General features: G+C 43.7%; 1 protein-coding gene across 28 annotated transcripts in view; it reads right to left on the bottom strand.

Moving 5' to 3' along the window:
- NFIA (nuclear factor I A) overlaps positions 1-19,818 on the bottom strand; it is a 547,161-nt gene that overhangs the window by 142,079 nt on the left and 385,264 nt on the right. For all 28 annotated transcript variants that reach the window (XM_073643752.1, XM_073643763.1, XM_073643760.1 and 25 more), the window contains exon 4: positions 10,371-10,445. In XM_073643752.1, coding sequence (XP_073499853.1) covers positions 10,371-10,445 — 75 coding nt within the window. The remainder of the gene's footprint in view (positions 1-10,370; positions 10,446-19,818) is intronic.

Genomic DNA, 19,818 nt, shown 5'->3' with positions numbered 1-19,818 from the left:
GCACGGAGGATGGCCCGGGTACAGCGCGAGATACTGGCGGAGTGGAGCCGGGAGATGACCCAGCAAACTGAGACCAGTCGACGGAGCACGCTACCCTGGAAGAGGAAGCAGACCGCCTCTGAGGATGGCGCGGGAGGACCCAAGGCCGGAGACGGCGCCGAGAAGGGAGCCGAACGCATGGAGGCAGGTAAAGGGGACGCCTATACCCCAAGCCGTGACACCGCTCACCTGCCCCAGCTCCCCGTCGCAGAGCCCGAAAGTCCCCCTGCTGTGCCCGTAGCCGCCATGTCACCGCTATGGACTAGGCCCCGACCGGAAGCCGCCGCAGCGACCCCTGTGATGTCACACGCCTCGACCCGGAGCGTGACAAAGCAGGAAATACCACCAGCCTGGTCGCAAGGCCTAGTACCCCCGGGCGCCGCATCACCAACAGTGCCCCCTACCTCCGCGGAGCCTCCGGCCTGGCCGCAAGGCCAGGTAGCCCAGGGCGCCGCCGTCCTAACGGTGCCCTTCACCTTCCAGGTGCCCCAGGCCTGGCCGCAAGGCCTGGGCAACCCGGGCGCCACCACCACCGCGCCCGCGCCCGCAATACCAAGGGTGCCACACCTGGGGGAGGACCTGTTCAGCCAGCTCACATGGCCGGACGGGCGGCCCTTCATCTGGCCCGAAGGATACCATGAGCTGGAACGGCAGCAGAGACTAAGACCCCTGGATGAACCCCTGATTCCGGCTCCGAAGCCCGTGGCACGGATCTCGCCCCCGCTAGCGGAAGCGCAGTTTGAGTGGGACCCCACCGGAGAAGATCTAATGGGGTTCACTCAGGAAACTAGAGCAGCTGCAGCAGAGCGTGCGGAGTGCTGCCGCCAACAGCTCGAAGAGTTCGCGAGGGAGCGGAGAGAGAGGCGGGTCCGGGAACAGCAGGCCCAAGTACGAAGTGCCGAGCAGAAGAGCCGGACCAGGAGGGACCCCCGTGCAGCGCACAGTCCCCGTACCACCGGGACTGTAATAAAGTTCAACCAGCAGCACGGGTGGGGCTTCATTCGAGACAACAACACCCACGGCGACGTCTTTGTCACGCGCAGAGACGTGGAGTCCCATCTGCCGGAGGGGCACAGAGGTCGTGACCTCTACATCGGAGATGAGGTCACCTTTACCCGGCACAAGTGTGCCAAAGGACCTTACGCCCTCCACGTACACCGCTTGACGGAGGAGGAGTTGCGGTACGAGGAGGAGGAGCAAGAGGACCCGGACGGGTCTGAAGTTCAAAGAGCAGGAGGAAGACGCCGTTGAGTGCGGCAGAGCAGGTGCTGTAAATAAGTTACCCAATGGGGTATAAAGAAACTGAAACTGTTGCTGCTAAAATAGTCCCCGTTGGGACCAGTGAACTGTTACCCGTTAACCCCTTCACCCTATAGGCTGAGGACTGTGAGCAGCCATTCCCTTCCCTCTACCTGGCCGAGGACTGAGAGCGGCCAACTTCCCCTGTAAATAGTTGCGCGTCCTAAAGCGCCCCCTACCGGTTTTATAGAAAAACCAGTTTTTCTAAGAGACTGTCGCACTTTTCCCGGACACGCGTTGCACAGTGTCCGGAGGAGGAACTTGAAACAGGAGACGACGAGAAAGTTTTATCTGCTAAGATATGTTATTTATATAATGTTTTTATATGTTTTATATGTTTATATGAAAAATTTTGTATGTTTTGGTGTTTTATGTCTTACAGCCCGAGGACGTGCTGTGATTTACCAGGGGGGAATGTAGCACCCTGAGGATTCGGCTGCTACAGGGGTATTGCACCTCAACCCAGAGGTGTGATATTCCACTCCCGGGTAAGGATGGAGAGTGGAACTGAGCTCGGTAGGCTGCATGCACTACACACATCCCATTTCCGAGGAACAGACCGACGGTACTCCCACTTAGAAATGTGCAGGTACGACCGAGTCTGTTCCTGGCTGGAGTGGGAGGGGGGTGGTACATCCCATGTAGTGTAGGGGCAGATAGGGGGAGCAGCCTGGGTAAAGTTAGGAGCTCATTGGGTGCTGGTCACCTGAGCTCACACATAGAGGGTGTATATAAGGTGGGCACCAACTAGAATCAGGGTCAGATGCAGAGGATCAGATGCAGAGAGGAGTAGCTGCAGAGAACAAGTCAGGAGCAGAGGAGAGAAGAAAGACCAATACCCAGAGTGAGAGAGGAGAAAAGAGAAAGACCCAGAGCACAGAAGAGAAGGGACCCAAGAACCCAAATCAGAGCACCGGGTGAGGAGTCAGCATCAGGGTACCGGAACCCAAGCTGGTGGGGGTAAAAACAATCCCCAGCCAGAGACCGGAGACCGTGGGCAGTGTCTGTCACGGTCACCCACCACATTCACCCCGAAGGCACACCACATGAAGGGTCAGGGAACCCAGGGCCAAGGGTGTCCCAACAGAAGGCCCGAGGGAGCTGGACCTAGGTGGATCACTGGTGGGGACGGCTGAAGAAAGGACAGAGGGAGAGCTCAGGGCCACGCTCCGGACTTGTTTGGGGGTTGGCTGGATCCAGGAACTGGTGGACGCAGCACGGCTCGGGTGGTCACTAGCAGCTGGAGTGACCAGTACAACATCTGCAGTAAGTAAACACCCTTAACTGCACAACCCGACTCTGTCTTCACTGCCGTCTGCACTACACCACCACAACCCCCATCCTCTGCGCCTGTCCCCTCTGAGGCTATACCCCTCCCGTTGGGGGTTATTCCACCAAGCCGCGCACCCACCATCAGCCTCAGCGGACCCTGCTGCAGCGGCGGCCACAGTGACCGCATCACAACGGGTGGCGTAGTCGACACAAAAGAACTTTAGTAACATCTGTAGAACTGCCACATCACACTGAGCTTGACGCCCTGGGCACGGGACCGGGTCACAGCCGCTCGGAGACTACAACCCCCCATCTGATCCGGTGCCGGGTATTCCCCTCAAAAAGGAATATGTCCCAGGGGGCGCGTCATATACGCCCCAGCCCAGTGTCTCCAGTGATGTATACGCCCCAGCCCAGTGTCTCCAGTGATGTACACGCCCCAGCCCAGTGTCTCCAGTGATGTATACGCCCCAGCCCAGTGATGTACACGCCCCAGCCCAGTGTCTCCAGTGATGTACACGCTCCAGCCCAGTGTCTCCAGTGATGTACACGCCCCAGCCCAGTGTCTCCAGTGATGTACACGCCCCAGCCCAGTGATGTACACGCCCCAGCCCAGTGTCTCCAGTGATGTACACGCTCCAGCCCAGTGTCTCCAGTGATGTATACGCCCCAGCCCAGTGTCTCCAGTGATGTACACGCCCCAGCCCAGTGTCTCCAGTGATGTATACGCCCCAGCCCAGTGTCTCCAGTGATGTATACGCCCCAGCCCAGTGTCTCCAGTGATGTATACGCCCCAGCCCAGTGTCTCCAGTGATGTATACGCCCCAGCCCAGTGTCTCCAGTGATGTATACGCCCCAGCCCAGTGTCTCCAGTGATGTATACGCCCCATCCCAGTGTCTCCAGTGATGTATACGCCCCAGCCCAGTGTCTCCAGTGATGTATACGCCCCAGCCCAGTGTCTCCAGTGATGTATACGCCCCAGCCCAGTGTCTCCAGTGATGTATACGCCCCAGCCCAGTGTCTCCAGTGATGTACACGCCCTAGCCCAGTGTCTCCAGTAATGTATACGCCCCAGCCCAGTGTCTCCAATGATTAATGTATATACCCCAGTGTCCCCAGTGATGTATATGCTGCAACGCCATGAAACGCAGTTATGAGTAGCAACATCATCACAACCACACCAAAGAGAAGCAGCTCCAGCTGTCACATTAGGGGCGAGATAATTAAATGTTTGACCAAATATAGCAGGGTAATTTTCAAGTTGATAATTTTGTACAGCCCCCGAAAGGATGGTATAAATATCCAAATAGCCCTTGGCAAAAAAAATGTTCCACACCCCTGCCCTAGATAGACAGACCGAACTTTCTGATTTTACTCTCCTCACTTCACACAATGGATATGAAACGCGTGGCTCTCACTTCAGAATTACTAGTGCCGGTTTCTATTGACCATCTCATTATGCTGAGTTCCATTTATAAACATGGCTAAACCACTAAGTTTATGGAGACTTTTTGTGCAGCTTTAATAGGATATTGATCGAGAGCACGGTTTGAGTGGACTGCCATTGAATTGTGTAATGGCATACAAAAGGCAAGGTCACTGCGACTGCTCATTCTCGGGCTGCAGGCTATTTTTTATTATAATCTTTTTCTTCTCTCTAATATCCCGGCACAAATAGCTCTCTCTTTTGAGCAGCAGAGCTGAGCTCACAATGTAGCGAGGGAGACATTTCTCACGCCGGACTCAGCAAGTTGTTGAGTCCATACAGAAATACTGCACCAGGCAAACCTAGGGCACAATGTGCGTGGTGGACCCATAGCCATCTAGGTAACCATGTTTAATGCTTGTAAAGACAAAGATCAGATAGACAGAGGCCCAATTGTGCTCCCACTGACTAAGGCTGTGCGCCCACGATGCGGTTTTGGTGCGGATTTGCAGCGCGGAAATGCTCCAGAAATGCATTGCATACCTTATCCCATGACATTCTGCAAGTTCTGTGCACATGGTCAGGATTTTTTCTGCGCGGATTTTACTTGCAGAAAAAAATCCGGACATGACCAATTCTTGTGCGTTTCTGCATGCGGATTTGCCTAGACAATGCATTGGAAAAACACATGGCAAATCCGCATGCAAAAACACGTCAAAAACGCATGTGTTTTTCTGCCAAGGAGATGCAGAAATGCTAAGGAAAATTTCTGCATCGTGGGCACTGAGCCTCAATCCTGCAAGATCAGACCTTTCCCTCATTAACACAGCCAAATAAATAGATAGTAATATAATTCTAGTATATATATTAGATACATTGTAACAAATCTATCAGTACAGAAAACAGATTGGAGAAACTGATCTGTTTAGAATTGTAGACTGGATACAAATGTAACAAACCTTCAGCTGTGAGAAGCAGAAAGTTTAGAAATAAAAAAAATAATTTCCCAGTTTACTGACAGTAAACAGAGATCTTGAAAATGTCTTCAGATTCAAATACAAAGGGGCCTATTAATCAATGATTTTATTTATTTTTCTTAAGTGAAAATTGTTTTATTATGACCTTTTTTTTTTTTTTTTTTAACTTGCGCCTTATTCATATTTAAATTTGCATTTTTTTTTCAGTTAAATTTACTTGGTTTTGTCTGTTTTTTTGTTTTTTTTTGCATTATGAGCGTAGTTTTTGCCATCCAGATATTTTAGCTTAATTCATAATCTGCGACTTTTTGAAATGTCGCAAAATGTTTGCACAATTGTTACTGACAGTGCCCTAGTGGAGCCAAAAAATATTTCCTTTTCTCTGCAGAGTTGAAAACTAACGTGCGACATTTTAAAGCCACGTTCAGTATTTGGTCAGTATTTTACATCAGTATGTGTAAGCCAAAACCAGGAGTGGGTGATAAATGCAGAAGTGGTGACGTGTTCCTATTATATTTTTCTCTGATTGCTCCTGTCCTGATTTTGGCTTACAAATAATGATGTAAAAAACTGAACGTGGCCTGAAGCTTCTTAATGGAATCATGCAACTTTTTAGTCTATAAAAACAAAAGAGCCAAAAAAAAATAAACATCTCTTAATTTGCACGGAATCATCCAATATTGGATGAATTTGGTATAAAATGCACTGGTGCAAAAAGAAAGACAAGGTGGAAATAGGAGTTAGAAAACAAAAAAACAAGCAAATGATGAATCAGTTACAAAATATATTAGTAAATATTTCTTTTGATTTGGCCAGTAGGTGTCGCTGTATTATTGCTCCCTGCCTTATGTCCTCTATGGAAAAAATTAGAAATGATAAAATACCATAGAAATTGCTTATAAATTTGTCCGCTAACCACAAAGAAATACCAGTGAGGTACAGGACAGGATAACAGCACAGAGCAAGACACATGAATTACGGCAAGCACCTTACTAGAGTTGTGGGTGGCCGAGTAGGATGAAGGGCGTCAAACTTTTCAGACCTTTGTAGCACATCTGAATCATATCTGAGACATAGCTGACTCATTATTGAAATGTAGCAAGAAAAGACGTCTAAATAAGAACCAACTGTTCTCCCGACTGAGCTTGTCCTGAATTGACCGCAAATTCTTTCTCAACATCGGACTCAAAGTTCTGATGGGTTTAATGTATTATCTGTAGCAGAGCAGCGTTATCTTATCTGCACTTGGCAATGACTGTGGTGGGGAGGGGGTTAATTCCTGGTATGTAGTTCAAAGAGAATCCTACACCTGACTCCAGTATTTAAAGTGCACCTGTCACCCAAGCAAAAAGTTGTGCTGCCTGTCATTGGATTCAAACCCAGGACCCCAGTACTGACCACCAATCCATTGCTGTGTTTTACAGCAAGAGGTCTCCAACCTGTGATTTTTCTAGAAGTTGCATAACTTAACTCAGTGTTCCCCAACTCCAGTCCTCAAGGCCCACCAACAGATCATGTTTTCAGGACTTCCTTAGTATTGCACAGGTGATGTAATTATTGCCTGTGCAGGTGATGTAATTATCATCTGTGCAATGCTGAGGAAATCCTGAAAACATGATCTGTTGGTGGTCCTTGAGGAATGGAGTTGGGGAGCCCTGGTTAACTCATGCTGCGAGTTCTCATTCTAGAACAGTTGACAAACCACAGGTTGAAGACCACCTGTTCAATACGATGTACCCAGGACCCCAGTGCCGGCTGCTGATCCACCATGTCCTGTCTAGGCCACCCTCTTCTGTGTGTGTTCCGGGAAATAACCATTTAGGACAACACAAAGGTGCGCAGAATAGGTGTCAGCAGAGTTCTTGTATTTTTAGGACATTTTGGATGTTTTTTTTGTAATTGTGGCCATGATGACTTGATGGATGAACGATCTGTATTAAGATTGATCTTGTGCAAGCCTAGATAGGTCCACCAGGGACTTCTCTGCCGTTATCTTGATTGTATCGAGTCATCGGGTTCCTGGTCTTCCTTGACCATGATGTCCTTCTCCAGTGATTGCTCTCTTCATGTGATGTGTCCACAGTAGGTAAGTCGTAGCTTGGTGATCCTCGCTCCAGTGACCTGTCTGGATTGATTTGTTTGTTCTTCTTGCCATCCATGATATTGATAACATCCATTCTTCTCCTGTCTTTAACTCCCCATATAATACTGAAAATCATGTAATATTGGGGTTATCTTATGTCCAGCTCTTATACCTCTTTCCCAAGCACCTGGAAAATGTATGTATTCAGTGCTATATATGAGAAATGAGACTTTAGGTTTGGGGTAACAGTGCCAGCCTGACCTGGGCTGTGAATGCTGGGAGTAATAGTCCTTCAACAGTATTGCTTTGAATACAGTGTTAAGTCTTGGTGGTTACAGATCACTCCTCAATGCTAGGACTTGTAGTGTTCCAATGCCAATGGTTTGGAAATGCATGGTTTTAGACCATAGTGGTCAGTGACAGTCCATGCTGGGAACTTGTAGTACTAGGTACAATATATGGTCGTTGTTCCAATTCCTGCAGGTCAGTGGTAACCCAGTTTAGGTCTGGCAGAAGTTTGGGTCCAACCCGATAATAAGTAATAATTGACTTAAAAATAATTGTCATGGAAACAATTCTGGGCCGTAGTGTTCAGTAGCAGCCCGTTCTAGAACCGCCAATATTCACAGTACTGGGACAGTCCCATGCTGGGACTTGTAGTACTCTGAAAGCAAAAGCTAAGTTTTGCACAATTATAGGGATTCTGATCCTGGCTAAAGATGATTAGGGGCCAGTAACAGTTCTCCAATAGCAGACCTTTGGCTACAATTGTGACTTTAAGTGACATTTTATTCTGGGACCTTAAGCTGGTGGGTATAGACAATTGTATTCCTAGATTCAACCATACTGGGACTTTGAGCTCCCCAATGTACTTGGTGATGGCTTGTGTGTTGGGCATCTAATTCCTCCACATTTCGGAACGGTCATTGGCTTTCTTAGTATGCAGGTCACATGGAAGTAATCCGCACATTGCAATCTATTTCCCTTTTCGGGACTTCTGTTTTATGGATGGATCTAAAGAGCAGAGATTAGTTTTGGGACCCGGTATTTATAACTGGTATGAGGTCAGCCGCTGCGTCCTATCTGCCTCTCTCCTCCCCAGCTCGCGCTGTAAATTTTCAAGCAATTATACAAATTGACTTTATACAACATCTGCAGAGGTCACAGCGCAGTATATACATTACTGCTTCCTGAAGCTGTATCTATAGTGCTGTGCACACATTGAGTATACAGCTGCTGGGGATGGAAGCAAAATGAATCCTTGCTAAAAAAAGAAACAAACACCAGTATTGATGTTGAGATATCCTTTAAAATAGTTTGTTACTGTCTCTTTAAATGCTGCAACTTGTGGCAACATAAAAACCTACAATGTATCAAACCAGCATAAATAAGAAAAGTGGTTACTGCAAAAGAACAATTTAAAGGGAAAGTGACCTAGAATTGTCCTCTGAATTCTTTTAATGTTTTGTTCCACCATTTCTTGGTCTCCTACATGGATAGGAGAAACTGAGTGAACACCTATGGCATGCATGACAATACTTTTAGGTGGGTTTCTACAGACTCTGAACAACATTATAAACAGTCTTCTTTTTATGCAAAGCTAATATAATGGCTGACGGTCCAGTTGGTGCGAATCAACATCCCCAAATCTGCTATGACAGCCAATGGGGCACGATGGGGGGTTATAATCCTAGCCAGTTACATTCTTTCTATTGTTCCTATTAGGATTTGCAATAAGTACAGCAGTCAGGGCATTCTGGGAGTTGTACTTTTGCAACAACCAGAAAAACACAGTTATGCTACTATAGTGATATGGAATATGCTAAATTTACACATCATTTAAAAAATAGTGACAATGCATTATAACCTGCAGCAATTTTGCAAATGAAAACTGGATATTTTTTTATTATTTTTTTTCCCCCGTTTATAGATATTCTGGGAAAAATGTGCTTCCTTCCTTAATCCCTCGCCCCACACTTTCCCTCTGATGCTTTACACATCTTGTAAGGAACATTCAGGTTTGTTCTGTCGTTCAGTGACATAAGGACTCGGCTTCTGCGCTTGTCTCGTATCCAACACTCAGGCAGAATGCAATGATCGCTCCTCTAATCAATCGACCAGGATGGTGAGCGCTACTACTCCTGCTAATTCATTGTGCTTAGTGAATATTGACAGGCGGGTAACGATCATGCTGAGCGGTGCCATTCATACGGCCGACATCAGCATCCTCTAAAAGGTCAAACCCAAACCCCTGTGTCCACGGAGGTCCCAGAGCAAAGGGACGGCGGCGCATCAGAGCCACAGCACATATCTACTATGATATTCAGATATAATATGAGATGTAAAATGTATATAGTGACTTTACATACAAGATACACTCGGTATGCCTGGAGGGGCACCCCATTGTGCCAATGCAGTTAAAATCAAAACTGAAGCAGAGTTTTGATGAAAAAAATCCTACAGTTTGCTGTGTAAAACTCCTATGCGGACCTGTGCAACGCCATGGTTACAGACTACAAAAAGTGTAGTCGGATCCTGCAGCCACTTCCTCTGAGTCTCAGTGATGTCAGCAATTACAACTGTACAGAAAAAGCACACCGAAAAGCCTTGCTTCTTGCAAATGTTATATTAGGATAAATCTTCAAATATACATAATAAAGTGCAATATTCACAGTAAGAAAAGAGGCCCAAAGTTGGGCACACTAATCCTGCACACTATCAGACAGTGCAAAGTCGGAAATGGGCTAAATTTGGCACAATGGCAGATGATGAACTTGGTGCATCTTTGACTATCTTTATTCTACTTCTTACTTTAGGCCTTTTTTTTGCATAAAATTTTGGCACAATTTGGCATGTTTTCACATTTTAAGCCATGCCTCAACCACGAAAACATAGAACTAGGTCTAAACTTAATGCAACATTATGAGCCCCATTTTGAATCAATTTCTAGGTGCAAAACGCATCCATAGATCTTCGACATTGCTACTGTTTCGTCCTCAGGAATGAAAAAATGCATCACGATGAATCCGTATAGAAACGTCCATAGTGGAATTTCACCAAATGGTGTGGATTTTGCTGCAAGCTTCACCCTTTGCATTGCATTTAGGGTAAAAATCTGCAGAAGTGGTCATGCTGTGGGGATGTCAAATCCACAGCTCAGTTCAATTTACGCTGCAGAAAAGCTGCACGGACAATCTGCTGCGTATCAAACCCCAAAAATGATACTTTGTGCACAAAAAAAAAAAAAAACAATGTGGGGAGATTGCTACTTACTTTGCGACACTCTGACAAGTTCTGTAACACTGAAAACACCTGAAGTCACAAAGCTGTCTTGGAAGCCCAAATGTCCTGCAAAATAGAAACACAAAAGCAGCAATTAATATTTCCATCCGCCGCCTGTTATCTTCCAGCACTTGAAAGATTGCGCATAACTTTATTGATTTTTTTAAATGGACACGAACGATAAACACCATAAACAGAGCGCTCGGCCCGGCTGAGTTATTGTGCGGTTTGCGTTTTCAGAAGATTCGAAAAGGGATAAAATATCTGCACCTGGACGGCTCCATAATGCACAGGCAACTTAGCAGGAAATGTGGAACAGATAGAGTTTTAATAATGCGTTACCCCGGATAACCCCATGTGACTGGTAACACATGAGCAGATCAGGGCCGAGGTATCCCCCTCCAGGAGTGAGCACTGAGATCCTTGATAGATTTAAAGCCCTTCTATGAAGTAACATCTGATTGGGATTATCTGGAATCACGTTCCAACCAAACTAAATCGCAAGATCCCGTCTCCCCGTCTGAGGTTACATAAGGGGAATCTCACTGCAACAGCTGGTAACCCCCCTAATTATGGGGCTGATAGGTCCATAGTAGGATATATGTAGAAACTAACTTCACAGAAAAGTGTCAGGATAAAAACGGAAACTGTAGCCGACAGCAACTGAACTAGGCATAAATGGGGGCAATCTTTTATATTAGAGGGCTTGTCTAATACCGGATGCAAATCAGGATCTGTATAATGTAAAGTATCTACACAGTGACTGCACCAGCAGAATAGTGAGTGCAGCTCTGGAGTATAATACAGGATGTAACTCAGGATCAGTAATGTAATGTATGTACACAGTGACTGCACCAGCAGAATAGTGAGTGCAGCTCTGGAGTATAATACAGGATGTAACTCAGGATCAGTAATGTAATAATATACACTCTTGAACACCACGAAGGAAATATTGTGGAATGATGGAAATCACAGGATGGATAGACATGTTAATAATATGCAAATGATGAAAAATATGGAAACGAAACTTCAATCATCTCGATTTATTCAGTATATATCTATATATTATGGTGACTAGAGGTGTCTGCATCCTTTTAATCTATATAATTGGCTTGATGATGAGATGACTCTGGAGTGACTGATAACATGTCTGTCATATAATATTTCACGGTCTTAGCTGTACCAGTAAAACCCCGGCTTTTGCTACCAGTAAGGCAGACGTCTATTGTGTGGCTTCTAAGATAGCCCAAGTCCTGTGCAAAATGTATTCAAAGAAATCTCAGGAAAGAAGAAAAAAAAAAAAGTCTTCCTGCAATAAAGAGGAATGAATTATCCCATCCAGAGCATGTCGTGTTCCTACAATGAGGGAACACTTTTAAGACTCTAAATTCATGTAATACAATTCTTGGCTGAATCTTTCCTGTTGAAAAGGCAGAATGGTGGTTATTGAAAAAAAGGAGAAAAGGGGGCAATATTTGACAACTGAAATCAGCATAACCTTTTTAGAACCGCAGTCATGGATGACTGTCCTCTGACCCCCGAGAGATTATGTGGGGATTTCAATAACAACAGCTGGAAGTGGCTATGGGTGAATAGAAAACTCTGCGCTGCGGCCTCCTACAAGGGGCTCGACAATCCCAGGCCAGATCTCTATGTTCATTGGGAAGGGTTTCCTGGTCCTGGCCTAATAATGAGACTTCGGTGATCCCACAAGTATGCAATGTCGCTGCGGTGGATGCGTCCTATAGGAAGTATTGCATCTGTGTAAATCATAGGACAAGAAAGGGAAGAACAGTGAGTGACACATTGCACTGGTGACATGGGGAATCCAGAGCCGCCATTGTTACGTCTGACTCTGCTAGGGGTGATATTTAACTCTGAAGACACGCGAGGTACCATTGGGCGTTGGTGAGAGAAGGAGGCACACAATGAAGGGTGACTGTATTTGCTGCCAGGAGAGATAGCAATCAGGACTTTCATTTCACCCAAGAATCAATGAGGCTCATCATCTCCTTCCTGATGATCGGGTGTTACTCTACGGATGCAGTAGTGTTGTGTCTATGAACTACATGGCCGATGTACACTCTGGACCAACCACAGAAACAACCGACTGTTCTGCTGGTCTCCTTTCAGAATAAAGCAGTATACGTGGTTTTGTGTGAAAGCACATCTACAACTTCAGTTGAGGAAATTGATGTGAAAATGATCCCAGCAGACGCGTGTCAGCAGAACATGTCACCATGCACCTTTCCAAGAAACAGGGTTCTTGTTTGAGAGGGGCTCACTTTGTATATTGAGCAAAATAATTAGTTGGGGCTGTTCATTAAGGTAAGAATATCATGTGTCTGGATTCGAACCCTTGAGTCTGTGCGTTGTGGTCAGCTTCCCTGCCTGCCAAGCCACAGCAGATACATCTTTTCTCCAAGTGTTTAGTTTCTGTTATCCTTGCTTCAGTTTCTTGAGGGTAACGCGTTTTCATTTACTCATTGGTCTGCCCTATCACCTTTTGGGTGCGGCTTTATATACTTTCCCCCTGCTGGTATTTCCTGCTGGTGATATTCTCATTCGGATGTGCAGCCATACTGCTGTAGTCTAAGCCAGTCAGTGAAAGACCAGCTTGAGTCTATCTCTTTGCTGTTTATGTTCTTTACACTGCACCTATCTTCTTTTTTCTTTTTAGGAAAGACAATATGCCACCTACATCAGTACATCCTTTTTTTTTTTTTTGTATTTCGTGGCTTGCTTTACTCACTCGGATCTTTCCTATTTCAGCACACTTTCCCTCTCTGCAGATAATTCATGCTCTGCTCTGCCCTCTGGTTCTTTAGGAGGAACGTGATGCGCTCATCGGCCTTTCAGGCAGCATAGGTCCGTGTTGCCATCATTTAGTCTGTGGTTAGGGCTATCTCTGCTCTTGTGGTAACGGTGGCTCAGTGGTTAGAACTGCAGTCTTGCAGCGCCGTGGTCCTGGGTTCAAATCCAACAACATCTGCAAGGAGTTTGTATGTTCTCCCCGTGTTTGCGTGGGTTTCCTCCCACACTCCAAAGACATCCTGATTGGGAATGCAGATTGTGAGCCCCGATGGGGACAGTGCCGATAAAGCGCTGTGAAGTCAATGGTGCTATATAAGTGTGTAAAATAAATAAATAAACCACTAGGGACTGCAGGGTCAGGATCTCTAGTCTGTACATGAACTGGCCAGGTCAGTTGCAGTTTTTAGTGTTACCTATTTTCCTGAGTGAGTTGGCAGACAATCAGAACAAAGGGAGGTTGGATAGCCTGGTCTGGGAGCCTTTGAGTTCACAAACATGACAAACTAGTCTCCTATAGTGTCCTACAGGAACAGTTTTGCATTTTTTTGGGCAGCAGTTGTAATGCTAGAGATCATGCTGAACTTGTCAGAAAAATGTAATGTGCCACATATGGCTCAGACTACAAATAGGAATATTAGGAGGGGAAATGCCCATGACTCAAGCCCTTTAAGAAAAAAAAATATTCTGCCTCTTGCAAAACTGTAATCTACACTATGTAAACGATGTCATCTACCACAACCAAGCAGAAATTATCTGCCCCCCTCCAGTTTAAGTCCTATATAAAAAATAATTGCTGCATTCAATTACATCAATCCTTCAAGAGGTTAAAGTAAAATAGCAGAAATTTTCAAGTTATAAAAAAAAAAAAAAAAAAAAAACCTCAATAAATTTTGCCAGCAACACGAGCTGACGAGGGAGTAATTATGCACATTAACGAGCCTAAAATTCCCAGTTCAATTTGAATTTAATTTTCCCGTGTCAGTTTATGCAAACACCACAATCTCACAAAACTTCTCCATTTTCATAAATGAACGGAACCTGGAGGTGTAATGAAATGGCTTGAAAGCATTGTGGGAGAGAGTATAAAAAGATGAAATATACAGGTGTGTCCTTTCTCCTCTTTCCTCCTAGACTGACACATTTATAAATGTGTGATATGACCGTCTTTGATTTTTTTTTTTTGTGATACTCTGTTGGGAGATGTTTATGCTATGTTTAAGTGCATACACCAGCAATACCAGACAAAGCCTGAGTGTGGTGCCCTTTCTAGAAAAAGCAGACATCTTTTTTTAATCCTGCAAAACCCCCTTTAAAACTTTACATTACAGAAGAATTAAACTAACGAATTACCATTTTACCATTAAATCTGTCACTTCCAGACAAGCAGATTTCCCAGGTTTGGCTCCCAGTATCTTGAATGCTCACAGTTTAGATTTGCTTTATGTATAAACGCCAAGTGCGTGCTGCCAAACAAGTGCCAATTATAATGTTTGGGAGAGGAAAATGGAAAAAGTGTGAAGACTTTTAGTGCAGAAAATCATTCTAGCAGCAGAAACACTAGGAGGTTACAGTGAAGGGTTTGGACGGGGTCACTCATTAAATCACAGTGACTGCTGCACTACACGATATTGGCTTTTAATAGCACTGCTGCAAGAGTCGGGTCTGAGCTCTCCAGAAACTGATAGATTTGTGTAATGCTTCTAAATTGTAAAATTAAAACTGGAAGACATACAGATAAAATAATGTAAATAGCTGCACAGGACAGGCAAGCTAAGGACAGATACGAGGGGTCACTGCTGAGAAGACCCTGAAGAGCTGGGACATTTTTCTCTCTGGTAATGCAACAATACTACCAGACTCGCTGCACCCAGGAGGAGCCAATACATCGGCGCAGAAATAAAGGGTTGCAGATGGATTTGCAGCACATGTTGTGGTGACAATATTTAGGGATGTATGAAAATCTGCTTTAATAATTAAAGACATTATATTACTACTATAATACTTCCCCCAATGTACAAGAATATAACTACTATAATACTGGCCCTATGTACAAGAATATAACTACTATAATACTGCTCCTATGTACAAGAATATAACTACTATAATACTGCCTCCTATGTGCAAGAATATAACTACTATAATACTGCCCCCTATGTACAAGAATATAACTACTATAATACTGCTCCTATGTACAAGAATATAACTACTATAATACTGCCTCCTATGTGCAAGAATATAACTACTATAATACTGCCCCTATGTACAAGAATATAACTACTATAATACTGCCCCTATGTACAAGAATATAACTACTATAATACTGCCTCCTATGTGCAAGAATATAACTACTATAATACTGCCCCCTATGTACAAGAATATAACTACTATAATACTGCTCCTATGTACAAGAATATAACTACTATAATACTGCCTCCTATGTGCAAGAATATAACTACTATAATACTGCCCCCTATGTACAAGAATATAACTACTATAATACTGCCCCTATGTACAAGAATATAACTACTATAATACTGCCCCTATGTACAAGAATATAACTACTATAATACTGCTCCTATGTACTAGAATATAACTACTATAATACTGCCCCTATGTACTAGAATATAACTACTATAATACTGCCCCTATGTACAAGAATATAACTACTATAATACTACCTCCTATGTGCAAGAATATAACTACTATAATACTGCCCCCTATGTACAAGAAGATAACTACTATAATACTGCTCCTATGTACAAGAATATAACTACTATAATACTGCCCCTATGTACAAGAATATAACTACTATAATACTGCCCCTATGTACAAGAATATAACTACTATAATACTGCTCCTATGTACAAGAATATAACTACTATAATACTGCTCCTATGTACTAGAATATAACTACTATAATACTGCCCCTATGTACAAGAATATAACTACTATAATACTGCTCCTATGTACAAGAATATAACTACTATAATACTGCTCCCTATGTACAAGAATATAACTACTATAATACTGCTCCCTATGTACAAGAAGATAACTACTATAATACTGCTCCTATGTACAAGAATATAACTACTATAATACTGCCCCTATGTACAAGAATATAACTACTATAATACTGCTCCTATGTACTAGAATATAACTACTATAATACTGCTCCTATGTACAAGAATATAACTACTATAATACTGCTCCTATGTACAAGAATATAACTACTATAATAGTGCCCCTATGTACAAGAATATAACTACTATAATACTGCTCCTATGTACAAGAATATAACTACTATAATAGTGCCCCTATGTACAAGAATATAACTACTATAATACTGCTCCTATGTACAAGAATATAACTACTATAATAGTGCCCCTATGTACAAGAATATAACTACTATAATACTGCTCCTATGTACAAGAATATAACTACTATAATAGTGCCCCTATGTACAAGAATATAACTACTAAAATACTGCCCCTTATGTACAAGAATATAACTGCTATAATACTGCACCCATGTACAAGAATATAACTACTATAATACTGCTCCTATGTACAAGAATATAACTACTATAATACTGCTCCTATGTACAAGAATATAACTACTATATTACAGCACCTTATGGAGAAGAAACATGACCTTTTTCATAGCAGACATGAAAGCATTGAACAATTTGTTCAGCTTTTACTAGTTTTTGAGCACCATGTTACTCTGTCTCTGCTCCTCTCATGAAAATTCAGGACTAAGAGTTTTCCATTATCCCCTATGAGGAGCATTGGTACTTCTGTGCCACCATCAATGACCACCTGCTGCTGGCTCCAGTTCTCATCTTTCCTAATAATGTTTTGCAGATTATATTTTGTGCTCTGTAAATCTCCAACAATAACATGCTGTTCCTGTAAGCAGTGATTCTACATAGTTAGTAAAAAGTCAAAATTAATGGAAGACATATGTTTTTAAAGTCTCTGGTGTGGGTCTATAAATGGCAACATCTTGGGAACATCCAGAGGGTGAAAATTTCTCACAGCTGAGATTTTGCTACAATTGTACTTTAGTCTAGATCAGTGTTTCCCAAACCCCTTCCTCACGGCCCCCACAGGTCATGTTTTCAGGATCTCCTTAGTATTACACTGGTGATTGAAGTATCATCAAGGCATCAGGAATTCTCTCACCTGTGTAATACTAAGGAGATCCTGAAAACATGACCTGTGGGGGTCTGTGAGGATGGGGTTGGGGAAACACTGGTCTAGACAATCCTCTGGGCTAAACATTCTGGTTTTCAGCCTGATACATTGTATCAAACAACCAGGACAGGAGAGAGATGGTTCCGGCATTTAGTTTACAGAGGATTTTCTCGACTGGATACAAATGTAACCAACTGTAAGAAGGTCAAGATTTTCTCACCCTTTGGCCACAGCCCCACTATCAGTATTTGGTCAGTATTTTTCTCAGGAGTGGGAGCCAAAACCAGGTGAGGAACAATCAGAGAAAAGGTATAATAGAAACAAGTCACCAATTCTGCATTTATCACCCACTCCTGGTTTTGGCTCCCACTCCTGAGACAAATACTGACCAAATACTGATAGTGGGGCCGTGGCCTTTAATGTCTCCACTCATGGACAGAAAGCAGACATCTTGAGATTGGTGAGAAATGGAAACACAAAACTCTACTTTTATGTTCAAAAAAAGAGTTGCAAATCTTTGCAGCATTTTTTTCCACATTGACAGGACTCTTCACTTTTCAAAAATGTGATACTGGCTTAGCTGGAGGACTGATTTAATAGATTTTATGCCAGAAATTGTTTGTCCAAGATGCTTTTCAATACATTATTTGTTGCATCCAAGTCTGGTTTAACACGTCCAAGACTCAAGGTCTGAGTATGGACCACTATGTCCAGATTGGCCAGGGGACTCCTGACTCATATGACTATGAGGCTATTTCGGTCCATACTCAGACTGTGAATGCCGGGGTTCCTGCATATGAAAGTACATTAAAAAATTGCAGAACCTTTGATTATAAGATAACTATGATTAATTTACATAATACTGGAAATCCCCTTTATTAATTGCCTCCACCTGTGTAACAGGATATAGCTATGTGCCCACGATGCAAAAATGCTCCGGATTTTTCCTGAGCGTTTGTGCATCTCCCTGGCAGAAAAAAATGCATGCGGATTGTACATACGTTTTTTCAGCCAGGGACAAGTGTTTATCACGCATTTTGCATATGCGATTTTGCATGCGGGTTGACAAGCGCTTTCCAAGCGATTTTAGCATCACTTGGAAAGTACTTGACAACTTGGTCAAACTATATAAATCCATGCAACCGGCATGGATTTTATATAGCGTGCCCAAGTTAGTTAAAAAAAGAATAAAAATGGTAAAAAGAAAAAAAAATTTATACTCGCCTTCTGATGGCCCCCGGTCTCCTTCTCCGATGCGTCCGGTCTCCCCGGTGTCTCGCGGTGGTGTAAAAGGACCTTCCATGACGTCATTTAGTCACGTGACAGGTCACTTGATTGCCGACGTCAGCGGTCACCTGGCCTGTCACATGACTGAATGACGTCATGGAAGGTCCTTTTACTCCATCGCAAGCCACCAGGGAGCCATGACGTACGGGATAGAAGACCAGGGGCCATCAGAAGGTGAGTACAATGTTTTTTTTATTTTACATTTTTTTTTTTTTTTTTTTTTTAGTCTCCTCTTCTCCAGACCCAGGTACCATTCGCACATTGAATCGCTTAATATCCGCATGTGAACATGTAGTCATGCGGATATTAAGTGATTCAATGCAAGTCAATGGCGGCAAAAAACGCCGCGATTACGCAAAATAATTGGTAGTGCTGCGTTTTTTTCCACAATGATAATCCGCAGCAGAAATTTCCGCAGCCTGTGCACAGCACATGCGGATTATATCAATGGGGAACATTGCAGACCTTCTACCATGCGTTTAAGCTTTTCTGCAGCAGAATTGCCGCTGCGGAAAAGCTTAAAAAACACATAGTGGGCACACAGCCTTAGTGTTACGTCTACTGTACGTACACTCAGCACAACAGTGAGACCCCAGCGTATGACCTGACATAGGGCGAATAATGTATACGGGGAAGCAACATGATGACACCTGTTTGAGATTCCTGTCCAATCAGACCGTCCGGGGACAGCTGGGGCTCATCAGACATGGGGGTCATTCTGTATTACAATGAAAAACATACAGAACATCCTAGCAGCTGAGCAATAAATCTAGATCGGGCTACAGAGAGTGTGAATGACGAGTTCCAGATTGTATGCAGTGCTCAATGCCAGAAGGCAGCCCTGCACCTTACAGCTGTATGATTATACCCACACAGATACATTATGTATATATTTATATTCTCAGTGTTTACATCATCTCTGCTACAAATATTCACCCAGTGGATACATAATCGCTTTAGATTGCATATGCACCAACTGATTAAAGTGACCTTATATCACCCCGAGCAGCTCAGGTTACATGATACAGAGGTAATGAGAGGCTTATAGGTTAAATCACATTTTGCATTTCTTGCTAGCAATAACTCAGAAGCTTCAGGGCTCAATGTCCGGTCAGGGACCACCTGTCAGGATGGAATCAAAA

This window comes from Phyllobates terribilis, unplaced genomic scaffold, assembly GCF_046119375.1.
Source record: "Phyllobates terribilis strain yellow unplaced genomic scaffold, ASM4611937v1 Scaffold_8__6_contigs__length_399053987, whole genome shotgun sequence".
NCBI classification, from domain to species: domain Eukaryota; kingdom Metazoa; phylum Chordata; class Amphibia; order Anura; family Dendrobatidae; genus Phyllobates; species Phyllobates terribilis.
The sequence above is the reverse complement of the archived record's forward strand: the minus strand, read 5'-3'. Positions and strand labels throughout refer to the sequence as shown.